Source organism: Manacus vitellinus, unplaced genomic scaffold (assembly GCF_001715985.3).
Source record: "Manacus vitellinus isolate BGI_N305 unplaced genomic scaffold, ASM171598v3 scaffold_33_pilon, whole genome shotgun sequence".
Lineage (NCBI taxonomy): Eukaryota > Metazoa > Chordata > Aves > Passeriformes > Pipridae > Manacus > Manacus vitellinus.
The window spans coordinates 4,644,468-4,659,489 of NW_021940478.1; the positions used below are offsets into that span (position 1 = coordinate 4,644,468).

Consider the following 15,022-nt stretch of genomic DNA (forward strand, 5'->3'; position numbering starts at 1 on the left):
GCAGTTCTTTAATACAGTATAGGTACTTTGCATATTAAAGTATCACATAGTTATTGAGCAAAATTTAGCAGAAGTGTCAAAACTGATGCAGTGCAGCAGAAAGCTTGTTTTCTTTTTACTTTAATAATATGCAACAGCAAAGTACAAGGAAAAGTAAAATAAAAATGAGAAAGAGGTTAGAGTAGTAGAAATAAACACAGCAAGAAGAAATGTGAAAATCAGAGGGGAAGGAAATCAGCAGAGAGCAGTAGCCTGAGAGGTGTTAACCTGCAATAAATGTAATTTTATGGTGCTAATATCTTGGGTATCTGCTAGAATTTAGGGGCATGGGTTGAGTCTGCATCTTTTTGACAAGGTAATTCTTTTTTCTATCATGCAATAGAGATGCTAAATCCGATTTTCACTCTGAGCTTCAGGGAAGATGCAATTAGACTGTATATATATGACTTGTCACTTGCTTGTCAATTTTTCTTGAAGGTTAAAAATAAAATCTTTAGATACTTGATATTACAATGAAAACCTTCCATTTTCTCCTCTACTCAAGTGAAGATTTCTCTTCCAAAACAAACTGAGCCCTAACTCTGTTAGATGAAAGCCCCTTTGATCTTCCATTAAAGGAAACCTTCACAATATCATTATGAAAATGCATTATGAAAAATTCACACACACATCCCTTCCTGACCCACAAATCTTCCTGACTTGTGGTTACATTAGACAGCAAGCTTCTGAACATAGAAGACAATGAAGCAACAGCAAAATATGAAGCAGATATCTGCCCTGGTTGTAAGACTGTATAATCATTCCTGACCTCTATATTGGTAGAGCTAAGTTTCATCAGTCTATCTCTTATAAATTAAGTTTTGCTGTGAAAATGTGGAAAAAAAATGTTGAGAAAATACAAAAATACAAAAATACACCAGCTATATTTGAATATGCATCTGTATGTCATGGCATTAACACAGTCCTGAGTAACACTCCACTGTCCAGATGTGTTATAAAAAAAAAAAAAGTTTTGCATTCTGCTTGTGTTTGATCTACACAGAAATAATATAAACTGCTGCATACTGAAAAAAAAAACAATGCTAAAACTGGCACTGCTGTATTGTACATCAGATCTTTTAAAATTGCTAGTTGAGTTTTTTTGCTATAGTAACTCCTCAGAGGCATAATGAAGTTCATCAGTCACTGGAACTGTCTTCCTGCTGTGATTTGATTTACTAAAGTGTCCCAGATGAAAATGATCTGCAAACAAATGTAAGGCTTAATTTTGTTTGTGTATTTTACTGACAACATATTTGCATGTGTTATATTCTCTCTTTCACCCTTACCTTCTTCCTATTATCTAAAACAAGAGACTCTAATCTACATAGATACCTTTTAACTTCCTAGCTTGTCAATTCCTCAAAGTTTAAAAGGGATGAAATCCTGAAATCCTGAAATACACACGAGTAATTTCATTAAATAAATGTAAGAATGAGTTTGATGTTATCTTCTTAATTCTTACTAGGTTATGATCCATAAGTCAGAATCGCCACCAATTCAACATAATTAAGAGTCTTGATCAAAAGAGACTGGATTATGCAAACTGAGAAACAGAAGTGACAGTCTAGCTTATTAAAATCATCCTTCTAGACCAGATTTAATAGTATAATTGGAATATAGTTTAACTGCATTGACCTTGTATGTATTTTCTTTGGGATATGAAGAAATAAAATTAACATTTCATTAAGAAACTGTTCTCTGCTGAGTTTTTTTTTTATGAGTATAACTGTCCACTGTGCAAATGACTGAATATACATATGGCTGTACAAATACTTACATTTTAAAATTCTTAATATCTTGAAGAAGAAGATACTCGGTGTTACACCTCTGGTAATCCTAGAAGAAGTCCAGAACCTTTTTTTTTTTTTTTTATCCAGATACTGAATTTGGGAAATTCTAAAAGGTGCAGATAGTGATCACAATACACTAAGACATTAAAAAGTGCTAAGATATTAAGATATTTCAGGTTCATTCAAAATATAAAGCAGGAGTGAAAGTAAAATTGAAGAAGAAAAACCCCAATGAGTGGACAGCTAGTTGCTTATTTAAATATCTTGCTGAATAAGAACCTGAAATATGCTAGTGCAGTTGACTGGAACAGCTAATCTATGGAAAATCCTGATTCAAAGAAGAATGGAAAATCTATATTTACTGCAAAATGGAAATAACAAAGTATTTCAGCTGAAAGATATGGAAATGAGCTGCAGAATATCTGAAAAATAATTGAATTCACAAAATACCAACATAATATCATACAAAGCCTGAGCGAATGAAAGTTAAAATGAAATGTTTACCGTATCAAATATTTACTTTGTAAAAATATAAACTAGTCAGACAAGTTTGTATAAACTTGTTTTCATCAAACATTTCAGCCAAGTCAACAAATTCACATCTGCTATTTAGATTCGGACGAAGCAACGCTTTTCAAGCTGAGGGTAGCATTATAATGCTGCATAAAGGAACTAGGTTAGTGACACCACGTCTGACTTCGTGCAGCCAAAATTGCAGTATTGTCAGTAAAGTGACAACAGGGAATGAAAACTAAATGTGAACTCCTGAAAAACTAGCAAGGTGTGCCTGAGCAAGTCCTAGCAAAAAAAAGTTAACTTGCTAGTCCTAGTACCTTTAAATGTCATTTGCTTTATTCCATAGAAGTTTAAGATGGAAAAAGAAAAACAGTTTAGTGCAAATAGTTAATACTTTCTATTGTTTTGTCTAGGAAGGTAGGCTGCACTTAAATACTTATTTTGAAGTAAGACCTGTCTAATCTGCTGTGGACATTATATCCCATTCTTTTATATGCAAGGAAGAAAAAAAAATAGATACAAGATAATTAGCAAGTTAGTTAATTTTAAACTTTTGTCAGAATCATGTCTCAACTAGATTCTTCTATTCCCTCCTTCATCCATGCAAGATCTTTCTCAGAATTTAAGAGACATTGCACAGGCACTAGGAAATCCATGCATAATAAAGGACGTGTCTTGCAGTTGCTCCTAGGGCAGAGCAGGGAACAGAAATTTTTCTTCAGCCTCTGCATTCCCCTCAGTTCTGTAGTGGCAGTACACTCTGCCAGTCATTTTCCTGGCACAGTTTTCATCTGAATGCTTACCAGCTCAGCCATTATTGTTATCCCTGTCTGGACACAAGGGACAGCAGTAGCTGCCTTTGTCTCCATCGACATGACCTGCAAGGAGACCAGGGGTACACACTGGGTTTCCTAAGGCTCTGTCCTGGATTGTACATGAGCACACATTTGGGCTTGAAACAAGAGCAGCATAATGCAATTGCATTCTTGCTTTGGCAACATCAGAGACATATTTCTGTCAAAACATAATTTATGCAAGAATTTTCCCTTCATGAGAGATGAAACCAAGTCACCGCATTTGGATCAAGGTGGTAGCACCCTCTCCTGGGAACTGGAGAGTTCAGCTTTTAAACTTGGATTCATTCAGTTCAGCAGAAAAAGCAAAAGATTAGATTGAAAATTTGAATCTGTATTTAGACTCTGAGCTCCCCCAGAGCTTGTTAGCATTCATTTTCACATCTAGATACCATCAAGCATGGCTGAGAATGTTAGTTTTAATGAGTTACAGCAAACCTTTGTGTGATATGTACCGTGGAATAATGAATCTCTATTCCATGCTGACTTGGTTTGGTGGGGCAGCCTTTTTAAATGCTGGGAAGTGAGAGGCAGAAATGCACCTCAACTGTCAAATTTTATATCAGAAATGATTTGGAACAGTTAAGATATCAAACCATAAAAAGAGAGTTTTATAAAGGGAAAGCCAACTCAGCCTTAAAATAAACTTCATATCTTTCAGGACACAGACTTCACATTTCTCACTAAAAACAAAGCTTTGATGATTCTCAGAGGTATGTAAATTCTGCAGCAATTCATTTATTCACTGACAATACTCCACCTTCTAAATCAAACCTCCAATGTGTCATTATCCAGTAACTCAGAATTAGCTCTTTGTGCGAATACATAAAGACTCTGAAGCCTGTGCTGAAAACAAAAGGAAACCCCATTTGCTAGATGTTTGATGTCTAGTCTGAGAAAATGGTTTAAGAGCATAGAAATTAAAAGGAAAGCATTCCCCTAACCCGTGTCTCTGTATTTGCAGATACTCTGTAGATCGTCACACCGATATGGACAGAGTATTCAACATCAATTCAGGAAATGGTTCGATATTCACTTCAAAACCTCTTGACCGGGAAACACTGCTGTGGCACAACATTACAGTAATAGCAGCAGAGATCAGTAAGTTAAACCTATATACAGCTCCTCTCCCTGATGTAATGAATTTAGCCTCCTAACTGTGTGTATGGAAAGCACGGTTGGACAGATGTCAGGTTATATGGATACTCCACTCAATACTAATGAAGAAGTAGTAACTCTGCAAGAGCTTGTCTGCAGTTTTGTATTTACTAGGGACACGGTTCATGAAGAGGTAACTTAGCTGAGCAGGAAGGAAAGAAGACAGTTCTGTGTTTTCTAATCAGTAATAGCCATTTTTCACTGTGGTTGTTGAAACCAAAAACTAGCATGCAGCAAACAAGATGGTTTAAAGCCAAACTGTATTCCTTTGCTGAATTCAGTCTCATCCAGACTGGATGTTTTCAAGTAAGGCTAAGGTGGCTGGGCTGAGCTAGGTGCCCAGATCTTAATCAGTTTTAAGGATTTCTACCTTTGAGTTCTTGTGCATCCTTTTGAAATTACAAATCAGTCTGTCACTTAGTTTAGGATTGTTCTGAACTAATGATCTTGTGATAACACTAGTCGTGTTGATTTTAGAAGTAGAAATGCCGGGGATCTAAGATAAGGACATGTATGGTAGATGGCCTTTAAAAAAATCATTTTTATTTTAATACGTTAACTATAAGCACATCAAGTTCTCAAATATTAGGGAATGCAATTCTATTTGCTTTTGCAGAGTCACAGTGCCTATGTTTATGGCGGAATGGTAGATAAATTTAATATAAACACCGGTTCTGTGAGTGTTACAAAGTCTTTCTGCAACTCAGAGGCTAAATGGCTTTTCATTTTTCTGAAACAATGTAAGCTCTACTTTCTTTTGTTGTGAGTATTTGTATATGGCTCAATCACCTGCTGAACAGTGAGGAGTGTAACTTAAGAGCTAAAGAGTACTTGACTCCAGCTTGCTTTATTGTGTAAGTCTTTTCAAAACTGAAAACTGATGTGAAACAATGCTACTGAGGCAAGCAGATGGTTATGTGAAAGAGTAGGGAGCTTGAGCCTACAGGAATGATAAGGCATTAACAGTTCTCTCCATCTCTTGTAAGTTTGTGCCTTTTAATGCCATGTATGGGGTTTCAGCACACCAAATGCTGACTGTTAGGTGTTTGTGTTTCCATTAAATCCTTGAAGGAGTGATCTAGGGTCAAGAGTTGTACACTACAGGCAGCCCCTGGCTAGAGGAAGAGGGGAAAAATAAACACCTAAAAAGGAAAGAATAGCAACATTTAGGAAGCACGTTTGCACTGATCCCAGCAGGGCTGAAATAGTCTAAAGTATAGAAAATTGTATAGTGTCTGAAAACCAGCTTAGCATCCATACAAAATCTCATTTGGTTCCTTGTTTCCTCCCCTAAGCACAGACCTTCTACTGGGCCAAACCCTCTCAACTAAACCTCTTGTGTCTGATACTGGCTTCTGTCTTAATTCCCATTTCTCTTTAGGCTGAATCCTTCCAGGCTGCAACAAGATACTTCCTGGGGTATGCTTTACTAGACCAAATTGGGCATAACGAGGGTAGATGTCTTCCAAAGGCAATTTCCTTGGTTGAAATGCAGCTACTGTTCTGGAATCCAGGACTAATTTTAGTCTCAAGAGACTAGACTTGAAATTACCACTGCTTATTGTTCCTAGCTAAATCCAGTAATTTCTAGCAAGGCTACCTTCAGTCCCATTCCACCAAATTCCATAGAATCACTGATTAGCCTCAGTGGCATATTGTCACATTAAACTCCAGGTATATTTCAGTGAAATAATCTCAAAAAAAAAAAAAATCCAGTCAAGTTGCAGGCAGGACGCACGTTCAGATGGGTGGATGCTTCCTTGGATATGGAAAAAAAAATAAATTATAAAGTCATAAGGAGAAACACCTTTCAGTGATGACTGTTCTTGATTTCATTTTACAGTAAAAAAAAAAAAAAGATACAGATTTCGTTTTGCCTTGGTCTAAAATTGTCGATAAGTGTAGATTGCTCCATTTCTAAATGTTCTTTTTCACCAGTATGAGCTGCAATTGCTCAGCAGCCCAGAGAATCAGTCGTGCTGCGACTGCTGCAGACAAATAGTTGGTGAAGCACTAGGTCAGTACATCTGCCTTAGGCAGAAGGCAAATTGGCATTAAAACTCGGTACACATGTCTACTGAGTCACAGCTGCAGAATTACAGCTGATTTACCAGAGAGAATTCCCAGAGTATTTTTAAATGTTCGTTGCTTAACATTTAAGGGTAAATCAAACATTGGCAGGATTTTGAGGCTGTATTCTGAAAAAAAAAACCACTTTAACAGCTTGGTTGCTGGCTCAACAGAAATCATATCCCTATAGAGCGAAACAGATTTAAGCAGTTTGTGGAGTTTATGGAGGTTTTTTTGGAGATGCAGCCCAGCAGTAATTAAAGGATAATGCAAACAAATTAACCTACATAAATTAACCTGCACAAATAATTTGAAAGACGATGACAAAAAAGAAAAATTAAAAAAGACTTGAAGCCATCTTTAAACTTATATTTCCTTTAAATCAGAAAAAAGACTCATGTTCATAGAGTTTTTATGAAGCTACAATTTAGTCCAGTATCATTTTAAATTGTGAGAACCTTAAGCACCTAGAAATAAAATGAAAATATGTAGTTTGTGGTTCAAAAAGCAGGAAAGAAAACAATTGTAACTCTTGATAGGAGAAAAAATACATTGGCCAATATATTTGAATGTATTTGTTAGAAAAGTATGCCCTTATGAAATAGTCTTGCCAATAGTCCGATGACTTCAAATGAATACCTTTGATTTCTGCCTACTATAAAAAAATCACCATTTCTATTGATGTATTTTAGCGTAGAATTCAGCCTAGTCTATATTATACATAAACTGTTATTTTATTCATTGAATGAATTTAGCCCAATGGTTCATATTAGAAGGTAGTTTGTGCCTAATGGACTCATACTAACTTCAGTAGGACTGTGGAGCATTAAAGCACAATATATTGTCCCAGGGACTGAGCTCTGTAATACAAATACACGGTGCCTATTTTGGAGAAGGCATTTTTAACTTTATAAAACTATGATAAATACAGTAATAGGACTTTTATTAAAAGTCAACAAGCTACTATAATGAATAAATATAATAATAAAGTCAACAAGCTACTGTAGTTAATGCTTGTAGAAGCACATAGATTCTTAGATCTGCTATGTTTTATTGCACATTTTTTTCATTGAGTCATAGGTTAAAATGCATTAATAAACTATTTTAACATGGGTAGGAAATTAACATAGCAAAATTCAGTGTGAGCCCTCATATAAAGAGGGGGAAGGTATTTATTTTAAATGAAACTAATTTCAATCACGCTCTTTCCCTCATAGACGTATGGTGCATTTCCAGATGTTTTCATTTTTATCTAGAAAGATGACAATATTTTCATCACTATTTTATACTCAGGAATATTCTTGTGAAATTCAATCTCTTGGCACAATGCAGTCCTTACAGGGAAAAAAATTGTGTACATATGGGGATCTGCAGGTTCTATATAGGGCTTATGGTCTTCAGACGATACATTTTAGTTTTTACTCTGGAACACCAACCAAATCAATTTATAGCAGATTAGAAAACATCTGTGATCACAGCTGCAGTTACTATTTCTATAACATAATGATAATCATGGTAGCTTAAGGAACTGTGTCACAAGTTTTGTGGGGACAAAACATTATATTTAACAAGTGGACAGGAAAAAAACCATTGAATTCCATCTTCATGACTCTTCAGTCGTCCTGTTTCAGAGCTAAGGAAGGAGATGTTCTAGATACTTTGTTGCTACCAAACTGTATCAGTGGGCTAATATATAGATTTGATTTAGGTCCAGTATTATATTTATGTATATATCACAAATACATTCATAATCATACTTGGAATGTTCAGAGGAATTTGTAAATCCTGGAGTCCTATCCAGTCTTAACCTCCATAGTTTACATAGAATTAGAGTAATGATACTACATACATCCATAATGCATTCACCAGAAATCAACAGAATCTAAGAGAAGCGCTGTGAGTGAGAAGAATTAAGGCAATGAGCCTAGAAGTCTGTCCTTTTCCTCTGCTGCACTGTGTTGGCAGCTGGGCTAAATAAAATCTCTGTTCATTCTGGTTTTATCGTTTCAGACAACCCAAAACAAAGCAGCCGTGTTCCAGTGTTCATTAAGGTTTTGGATGTAAATGACAACGCTCCAGAGTTTGCCATGTTTTACGAAACCTTCGTCTGTGAAAATGCAAAAGCAGAACAGGTGTGTTGTCTCCTTGTACTAAGAAAATATTCCAAATTAAATCAGTTTTGCTACTGCTCTTGCATCACCTCATCAAGAGGGTGTACTTCGCATTGCATCAAACTTAATTGCAAAATTAAACAGTGGCTGTGCAGTATCTGATTTCACTTAGTATTCTTGCAGCTAACAGGACGGTATGTTTTAGACTGTTATTTTCTGTACTGCACCTTGTTATCCCTGACTCATTTTCATTCCATGATTCTCTGCTTTATTCAGGCATCTCCACTGTCTCCTTCAAAAACTGTTTCAGGGCTGTAACTGTTACAGGTCCTGTCTGTGATAGACCTACTTTATGCCAGATAACTCTCACTCAACCTGTCCTATTGCTAAGTAGTTCAAAGTAGCAGATAATTTGGAAGATTCAGCCACACTAATTCTGTGACATGAGATTTGGGTAGATAAATAAACAGTCAGCTTGGACTGTCTCACCTTTCGTCTCTATTGCTTAGCACATGCAAAGGTTTCCTACCCGTCTGGAGTGGCATCAACTCAAGCCTTCTGTTGAATTCAACATGATTTTCCTGCCAACTTTCAAATTCATTATGTTACTGGCTTATGGTATAGAATACAATAGTATGGTAATGCTAAACAGCATCACTTTTCTTAAGCACACTATAGCAACATCATTTTCTAAAAACAGAAGAAAAAAATGAGTAAGATTACTTTACAATCCTAGATTACATAAATAAAGTCCACTGACTTTGAAAATAATTCTGTTCTTATTGTTTCAGCTGATACAAACATTAAGTGCTGTTGATAAAGATGACTCTTACAATGGACATCAGTTTTCATTCTCCTTAGCTCCTGAGGCAGCCAGCAGCTCAAACTTTACACTACAGGACAACAGAGGTGAACTTCTGGGAAGACTTTTCTTATTATCTCTTCTTGCTTTCAGTCTTCAGATGAAGACTTAATGCATGCTTTGTATATTTCCAGATAACACAGCAGGGATTTTCACCCGAAAAACCAGATATAACCGGCATGAAACGAGTACCTACTTCTTGCCAGTGGTAATATCAGACAATGATTACCCTATCCAGAGCAGCACTGAAACAGTGACTATTCGAGTATGTGCTTGTGACCATCGAGGCAAGATGCTGTCCTGCAATGCAGAAGCCTTGATTCACCCTACTGGTCTTAGCACTGGGGCTCTTATTGCCATTCTTCTCTGTATCATTATATTACTTGGTAAGTAGTTCAGGGACATTTTGTTGCTTTCATGGTTATTTTGCATTGCTATAATGATTATTCCAAGACTAGGACAAAGTAAAGACATCTTGTCTTATCCTACATGTATATTATTCTATTTCCTCCTCTGAGGGCTGCTACAGATAGGGTGTATAGAATACAACCTATCTAATCTTAGTTATCTAAAAGTGAGCAATGTACAAGCAAGAGGAGACAGCTGGGCTCTACCCCCCGGTCAATGGAAAGAGGCAGCTGTAGAGAGACATTAATCCCATTCCTTATTGGTATCTGAGAAGGACCAGACTCATCACCGTGTGCGGGTGTCCATCCCTTTACATTGACCATAGAAGAAGGCCAAATAACTTAGTTTTAAAGAATTAACTTCCAGTATCTAAACTGAGGAGAAACAAGTCTCAGTGCTTCTGTTCTGTTGGAAAACTGTGGTGAAAGCTTCTAAAGGACTCTCTCAGAGGCTGCAGGGTGCCATTTCAGGGACCTGTGAATAGGAAGAGGTTGGATCCTGGATGTGGAAGATGTACAGAGCTCACATTTACAGGTGGTCACATTTTATATATATATATATATTTATATATATATTTATATATATATATATATAGGAACAGTTTGAAACATCTCTCACATTCCTGTGAGGTTCTACCCCTCTTGTACTGCAAACAGAGATATGGCCATTAGGCATAGTCTGTAGGTGTGCGGAGAACTGTGCAATACAACACAGGCTGTTCTCTGGGAGATGTTATTAGTCAGGAAAGAAGGGAGTCAGATCAGTTTTATAGCAGTAGGGGCAAGCAGGGGAGAAAATACTTCCTCAGTGATCCTGCCTCTTTTTACCATACTAGTATCTTCCTTGGACATGCTCAGCACCACTGCAGAATCATCCCGACCTTCACTATTAACAAAATTTCCCTGTCCAGTAATGAGTCAAAAGCCACGTCATGATTCTCAGACTAACAGTATAGTATGGCTTGCTCAAATAAGCACTACCCCATTTTCAGAAAAGATTCCCACAATAACAATCTTATCTTTAATTCACTGTTAAATTCATTTTTCAAAACATGGTATCATTGCCCCTAAGGGTTCAGCTCACTTTGTGTTAAGTTCCTTCCCAGAAAAAGAAATGTAATGCTGTAGGTAGTCTTGCACTCGTTAGTACAACTGTGCTCATTAATATCAATCTGACATTAAACGATTTCCTGTTTTATGTCAATCGAAAATAATTGATTCTGTGTGCTAAGCAGCACTTTATGTCAATTACTGCTCACGCCACCATGCACCATAAGCAGATTTTCAATTAACTCAGCTATATAATTTTCCATTTTCAGGTTGGTTGCAGAGTTTGAATGTGCAACCACTACTGAGTGAAAAACAATACTCTGGGCAGACCTGAACCACAGCTCAAAGTTTAGCAGCAACAAAAAGTGACTGTAAATTGCTAGGTTTATTTGGAGTTTGAGTAAGTCTAGCAACTTATCAAGAGGCCTCAGATACTGCTAAACACTGACATGCAAATAAAGGTGATGTACTTTATCATGTAACTTCTCATGGACTTTTTTGCCTGCAAGTTCAGCACAAAATAGTAAAAACTACATATCAGACGTGTGACATAACTGTCAAAGTCTCATCCTTGCATGTTCTGTGTAACACCTTTTTTGTAATAAGCTACTTCAGCAACCCTTCGATGTAAAATCTGTCATTCCTGCGCTTTCTCAGACCATTTTACCAGTCGCTATTCCAGAAGCCCATTCAAAATTGACACTTTTTTTTCAAGTTCTCCGAAATTTTCTCTAGCTATCTCTGTTCTGTCACATACACCTTTCCCCAGTCCTCCCACGGAGTGTCACAGCTTTATGCTCTCGAGGAAGAGAATTATCTCTTACTGCATTTTTGCACAACAGCACAAAGAGGCATCACTCAGATTAGGACCCTTCTGTGACAACACAAGTGAATTCTCATCATTAGGCTGAAAGCCTGAATTGCTGCCATCTGAACTATCTCTACTTCAGTTTCACCACCTCACTTATTTCAGCTTGTATTGACAGATGTCCTTCTTTATTCCCAGTATTCCCACAATAAGGCACAGCGTTTTCCTACTTTATCCTGTCTTCTTGGTATCCTTCCATAGTCAATGGAGAGAAAAAACACATCTTCTACAACATGCTTAGGCACACCTACAGATAGTATTCTTGCTCTAAGTGATCCCAAAGGGGAGCTCATAATATAGAAACAAACAAACAAACAAAAACCCCCACAAAAATCCCCCCAAACCAATGAAACAAACACCACCTCACCCCAACAAATCAGTTTTTTGTCTGTCGAAGGAAGCTAAGAATGACAGGTTTCAGTGGGCTACTTTCAGTTTGGGGACATTCGGAGTCCTTGCCACTGCCCTTTAAAAGGTTACAAATGAGGAAGGGACTGAAAAAAAAAGTCTTTAACAGTTACTGTGCTTTGACTCACATACATTTTAGAAACACAGCTGACATGAAAGATAATTGTGATCCACCTTATCATCTCATATCAATGAGTTTAGGCATTTCTGCTTTCCTTTGCTGTGAAAGAACTATAAAGACAGCAAGATGTGTCTTCCCTTGGAGTTTGCACAGCAGAAGTGAAATACTGGGCAACGCAGACCTCAAACTACCAAAGCAACACTGATAGTAGAAATACATCCCTGCTCCTTGTTGCTGTTCATTTGTCAATGTTCAGCCATTTGCCTTAATGTATACTCCGGCTGATAAATCTGAAATTAGCTCCTAGTAGGAAAGTGTTTACCGTATTCCTTTCCATCCTCTGTGTCCACTTCTCCAACAGTTCTGAGAGTCATTATTGAGCAAAAACATTAAAATTTGGACCAGGGTCATTGAAAGAGTTCCTTCCCTCCAAATAAATGAAAAATATATGTATGCATACACACACACTTTAAAATGAAGGACATAAAATATGTTTCAGAAATCTGCCTTTGGCAGATTAAAAAATAACTTTATCATATATCATCAGTCTAAGATTTAAGCCATGTACTTTTTTAAGGTGATGTACATTGTAAAAACATTTCATGGAAGTTAATAAAACTTGGACTTTATGCTGGCTCAAAATCCACTCCATATTGCAGACTTTTTTTTCCAGAGGAGGATAGATTTACTTATCTTGTAATTCAGCTTTGCTAAGCTCAGTAGATTCCAGCCTTGTCCATAGCAGAAATCACATATTGTCCCAGAGGTTCAAGGTAAATAACATCTGACGTTGCTTATTTTGAAGAAAGTGTTTCTTCCATCCCAACTATCATGAAACTAGTTCTGTTCTCAAGACGTCAAAATTACTATTATGACTCTGAGTAACAAAGGGCCTCCTGACAAAATGACACTCCACTTGGCTTCTTACAAGCTTGACATTGCCTTTCTTCTAGTGCACATCCATGCCGTTTCATCTCCCAAGGAACTCACAGGCAGAGCAAGCACAGCCTGAAAACCTGGCACGCACATTTTCAGTTTTGCAAAACATTTTCTAAAACTTCAAATTCGAGCTGAGGTGCGACATTTCTTCTGGGCTTTAATGGAGTTGGAGATTAACCTTCTTTCACTGTTGTTTTTGTTTCTAGTTACAGTGGTGCTGTTTGCAGCACTGAGACGGCAGAGGAAAAAAGAGCCTTTGATTATTTCCAAAGAAGACATCAGAGACAACATTGTCAGTTATAACGATGAAGGTGGTGGAGAGGAAGACACCCAGGCATTTGATATTGGCACACTGAGAAATCCCGAAGCCATAGATGATAATAAATTGCGCAGAGACATTGTGCCTGAAACACTTTTTATACCACGGCGGACTGCAACAGCGCGGGATAACACGGATGTCAGAGATTTCATTAACCAAAGGTTAAAGGAAAATGATACAGATCCAACAGCCCCCCCTTATGACTCGTTAGCAACCTACGCATACGAAGGTAATGGTTCTGTGGCCGAGTCCCTCAGCTCCTTGGAGTCGGTGACTACAGACGGAGATCAGGACTACGATTACCTCAGTGACTGGGGACCTCGGTTTAAAAAGCTGGCAGATATGTATGGTTCAATGGACAGTGACAAAGACTCTTAATATGTTGCCTTTTTTTTTTCTTTCTTTTTATTTCCTGTCCTCATTTTCAGAAACAGCGTTGGGATATGTGCAGTGGCTATTTGTTTCTATTTCTCCACAGCTATGTGAAAAGGGTTCTCTATTCTACCCATTTGAATTGTCTAATGACAGCAGTCTGTGTGGGTTAGCCATCAGAAAACTTTCTCTAGTATCATTTTTTGAGCTTCCAAGAGGCAAAATCCTTATTTTTTAGTGCATCCAGTTTACCAGGCTAGTCTTACAGGCACAGCAGTAGTGGAGGGGAAAGAAAGGATCAGATGGGGAGCAATATTTTTACTTGTTCTGCTTATATTGTAAATTGGGATATATTACTGTTTAAGCTCACTTGCTCTTCTTACTTGTATTCAGACTATTCAGCTCAGACAATTGCTCTGTCGATTGTGTATTGCACATCCCATTGTAATGAGGTACCCTAGTTTACCCTATGTATTATAGTTAAAAGTAGTGGTGATGGAACGAAGGTTTATTATACAAGTAAGAGTAAGCCAAGAAAAAACATCAAACATGCATTTTACTCATGGAGATGGTAGAAAGGCTTAATGGTCATTTAAACCTAAGTGTTTCTCTTGAACTTGCCATTGCCCCCAATGCACTGAATCATGCTAACACACACATATATATATAGTTCATTGACTTCTCTGTATATATTCTTCTGACCTAGCATTGCTGGAGAGATGTGTGTGCGTGCACATGTGTGTGGTCAGTAGCCTCAGTATCTTATTCTTAGATGATTTCCCAGTTCTAACCCAGACCTGCTTTGCGATACATGGAAAGTCATCAAATCCAACCACAGATTAGGTCATGACTTGGACAAAGGAATAGATCATAACTGTGCTTTTGTTTGCACTTTTTCAGTCAGCCTCCACCTGCACATCAGTTCAGTGATGGCCACTGCACTGGGGAGGTGGGAGTCAGGATGTTCATATCCAGCTACTTCTGCCTGTTCTCATGTGCAGGTGGGGAGGAGTGGCCTCAAGGTGACTGCCACCCACTGGAGCAAACAGAGCAATTGCAGAGGAGGAAACTGCTTTTTTTGTCCTCACCTTCTCTACCTGGATGTCCAGGGTGGATTCCTGACTTGACTCTCTGC

At 37.5% G+C, this 15,022-nt stretch overlaps 1 protein-coding gene across 1 annotated transcript in view; it reads left to right on the forward strand.

Annotated features, from left to right (window-relative positions):
• The window catches only part of LOC103766806 (cadherin-6), a 47,284-nt gene extending 33,391 nt beyond the window's left edge, over positions 1-13,893 (forward strand). The window contains exons 7-11 of the mRNA XM_008933876.3: positions 4,167-4,303; positions 8,441-8,562; positions 9,333-9,450; positions 9,538-9,789; positions 13,403-13,893. Of these exons, the coding sequence (XP_008932124.1) occupies positions 4,167-4,303; positions 8,441-8,562; positions 9,333-9,450; positions 9,538-9,789; positions 13,403-13,893 (1,120 nt within the window). The remainder of the gene's footprint in view (positions 1-4,166; positions 4,304-8,440; positions 8,563-9,332; positions 9,451-9,537; positions 9,790-13,402) is intronic.
• The last annotated feature ends 1,129 nt before the right edge of the window (positions 13,894-15,022 follow it).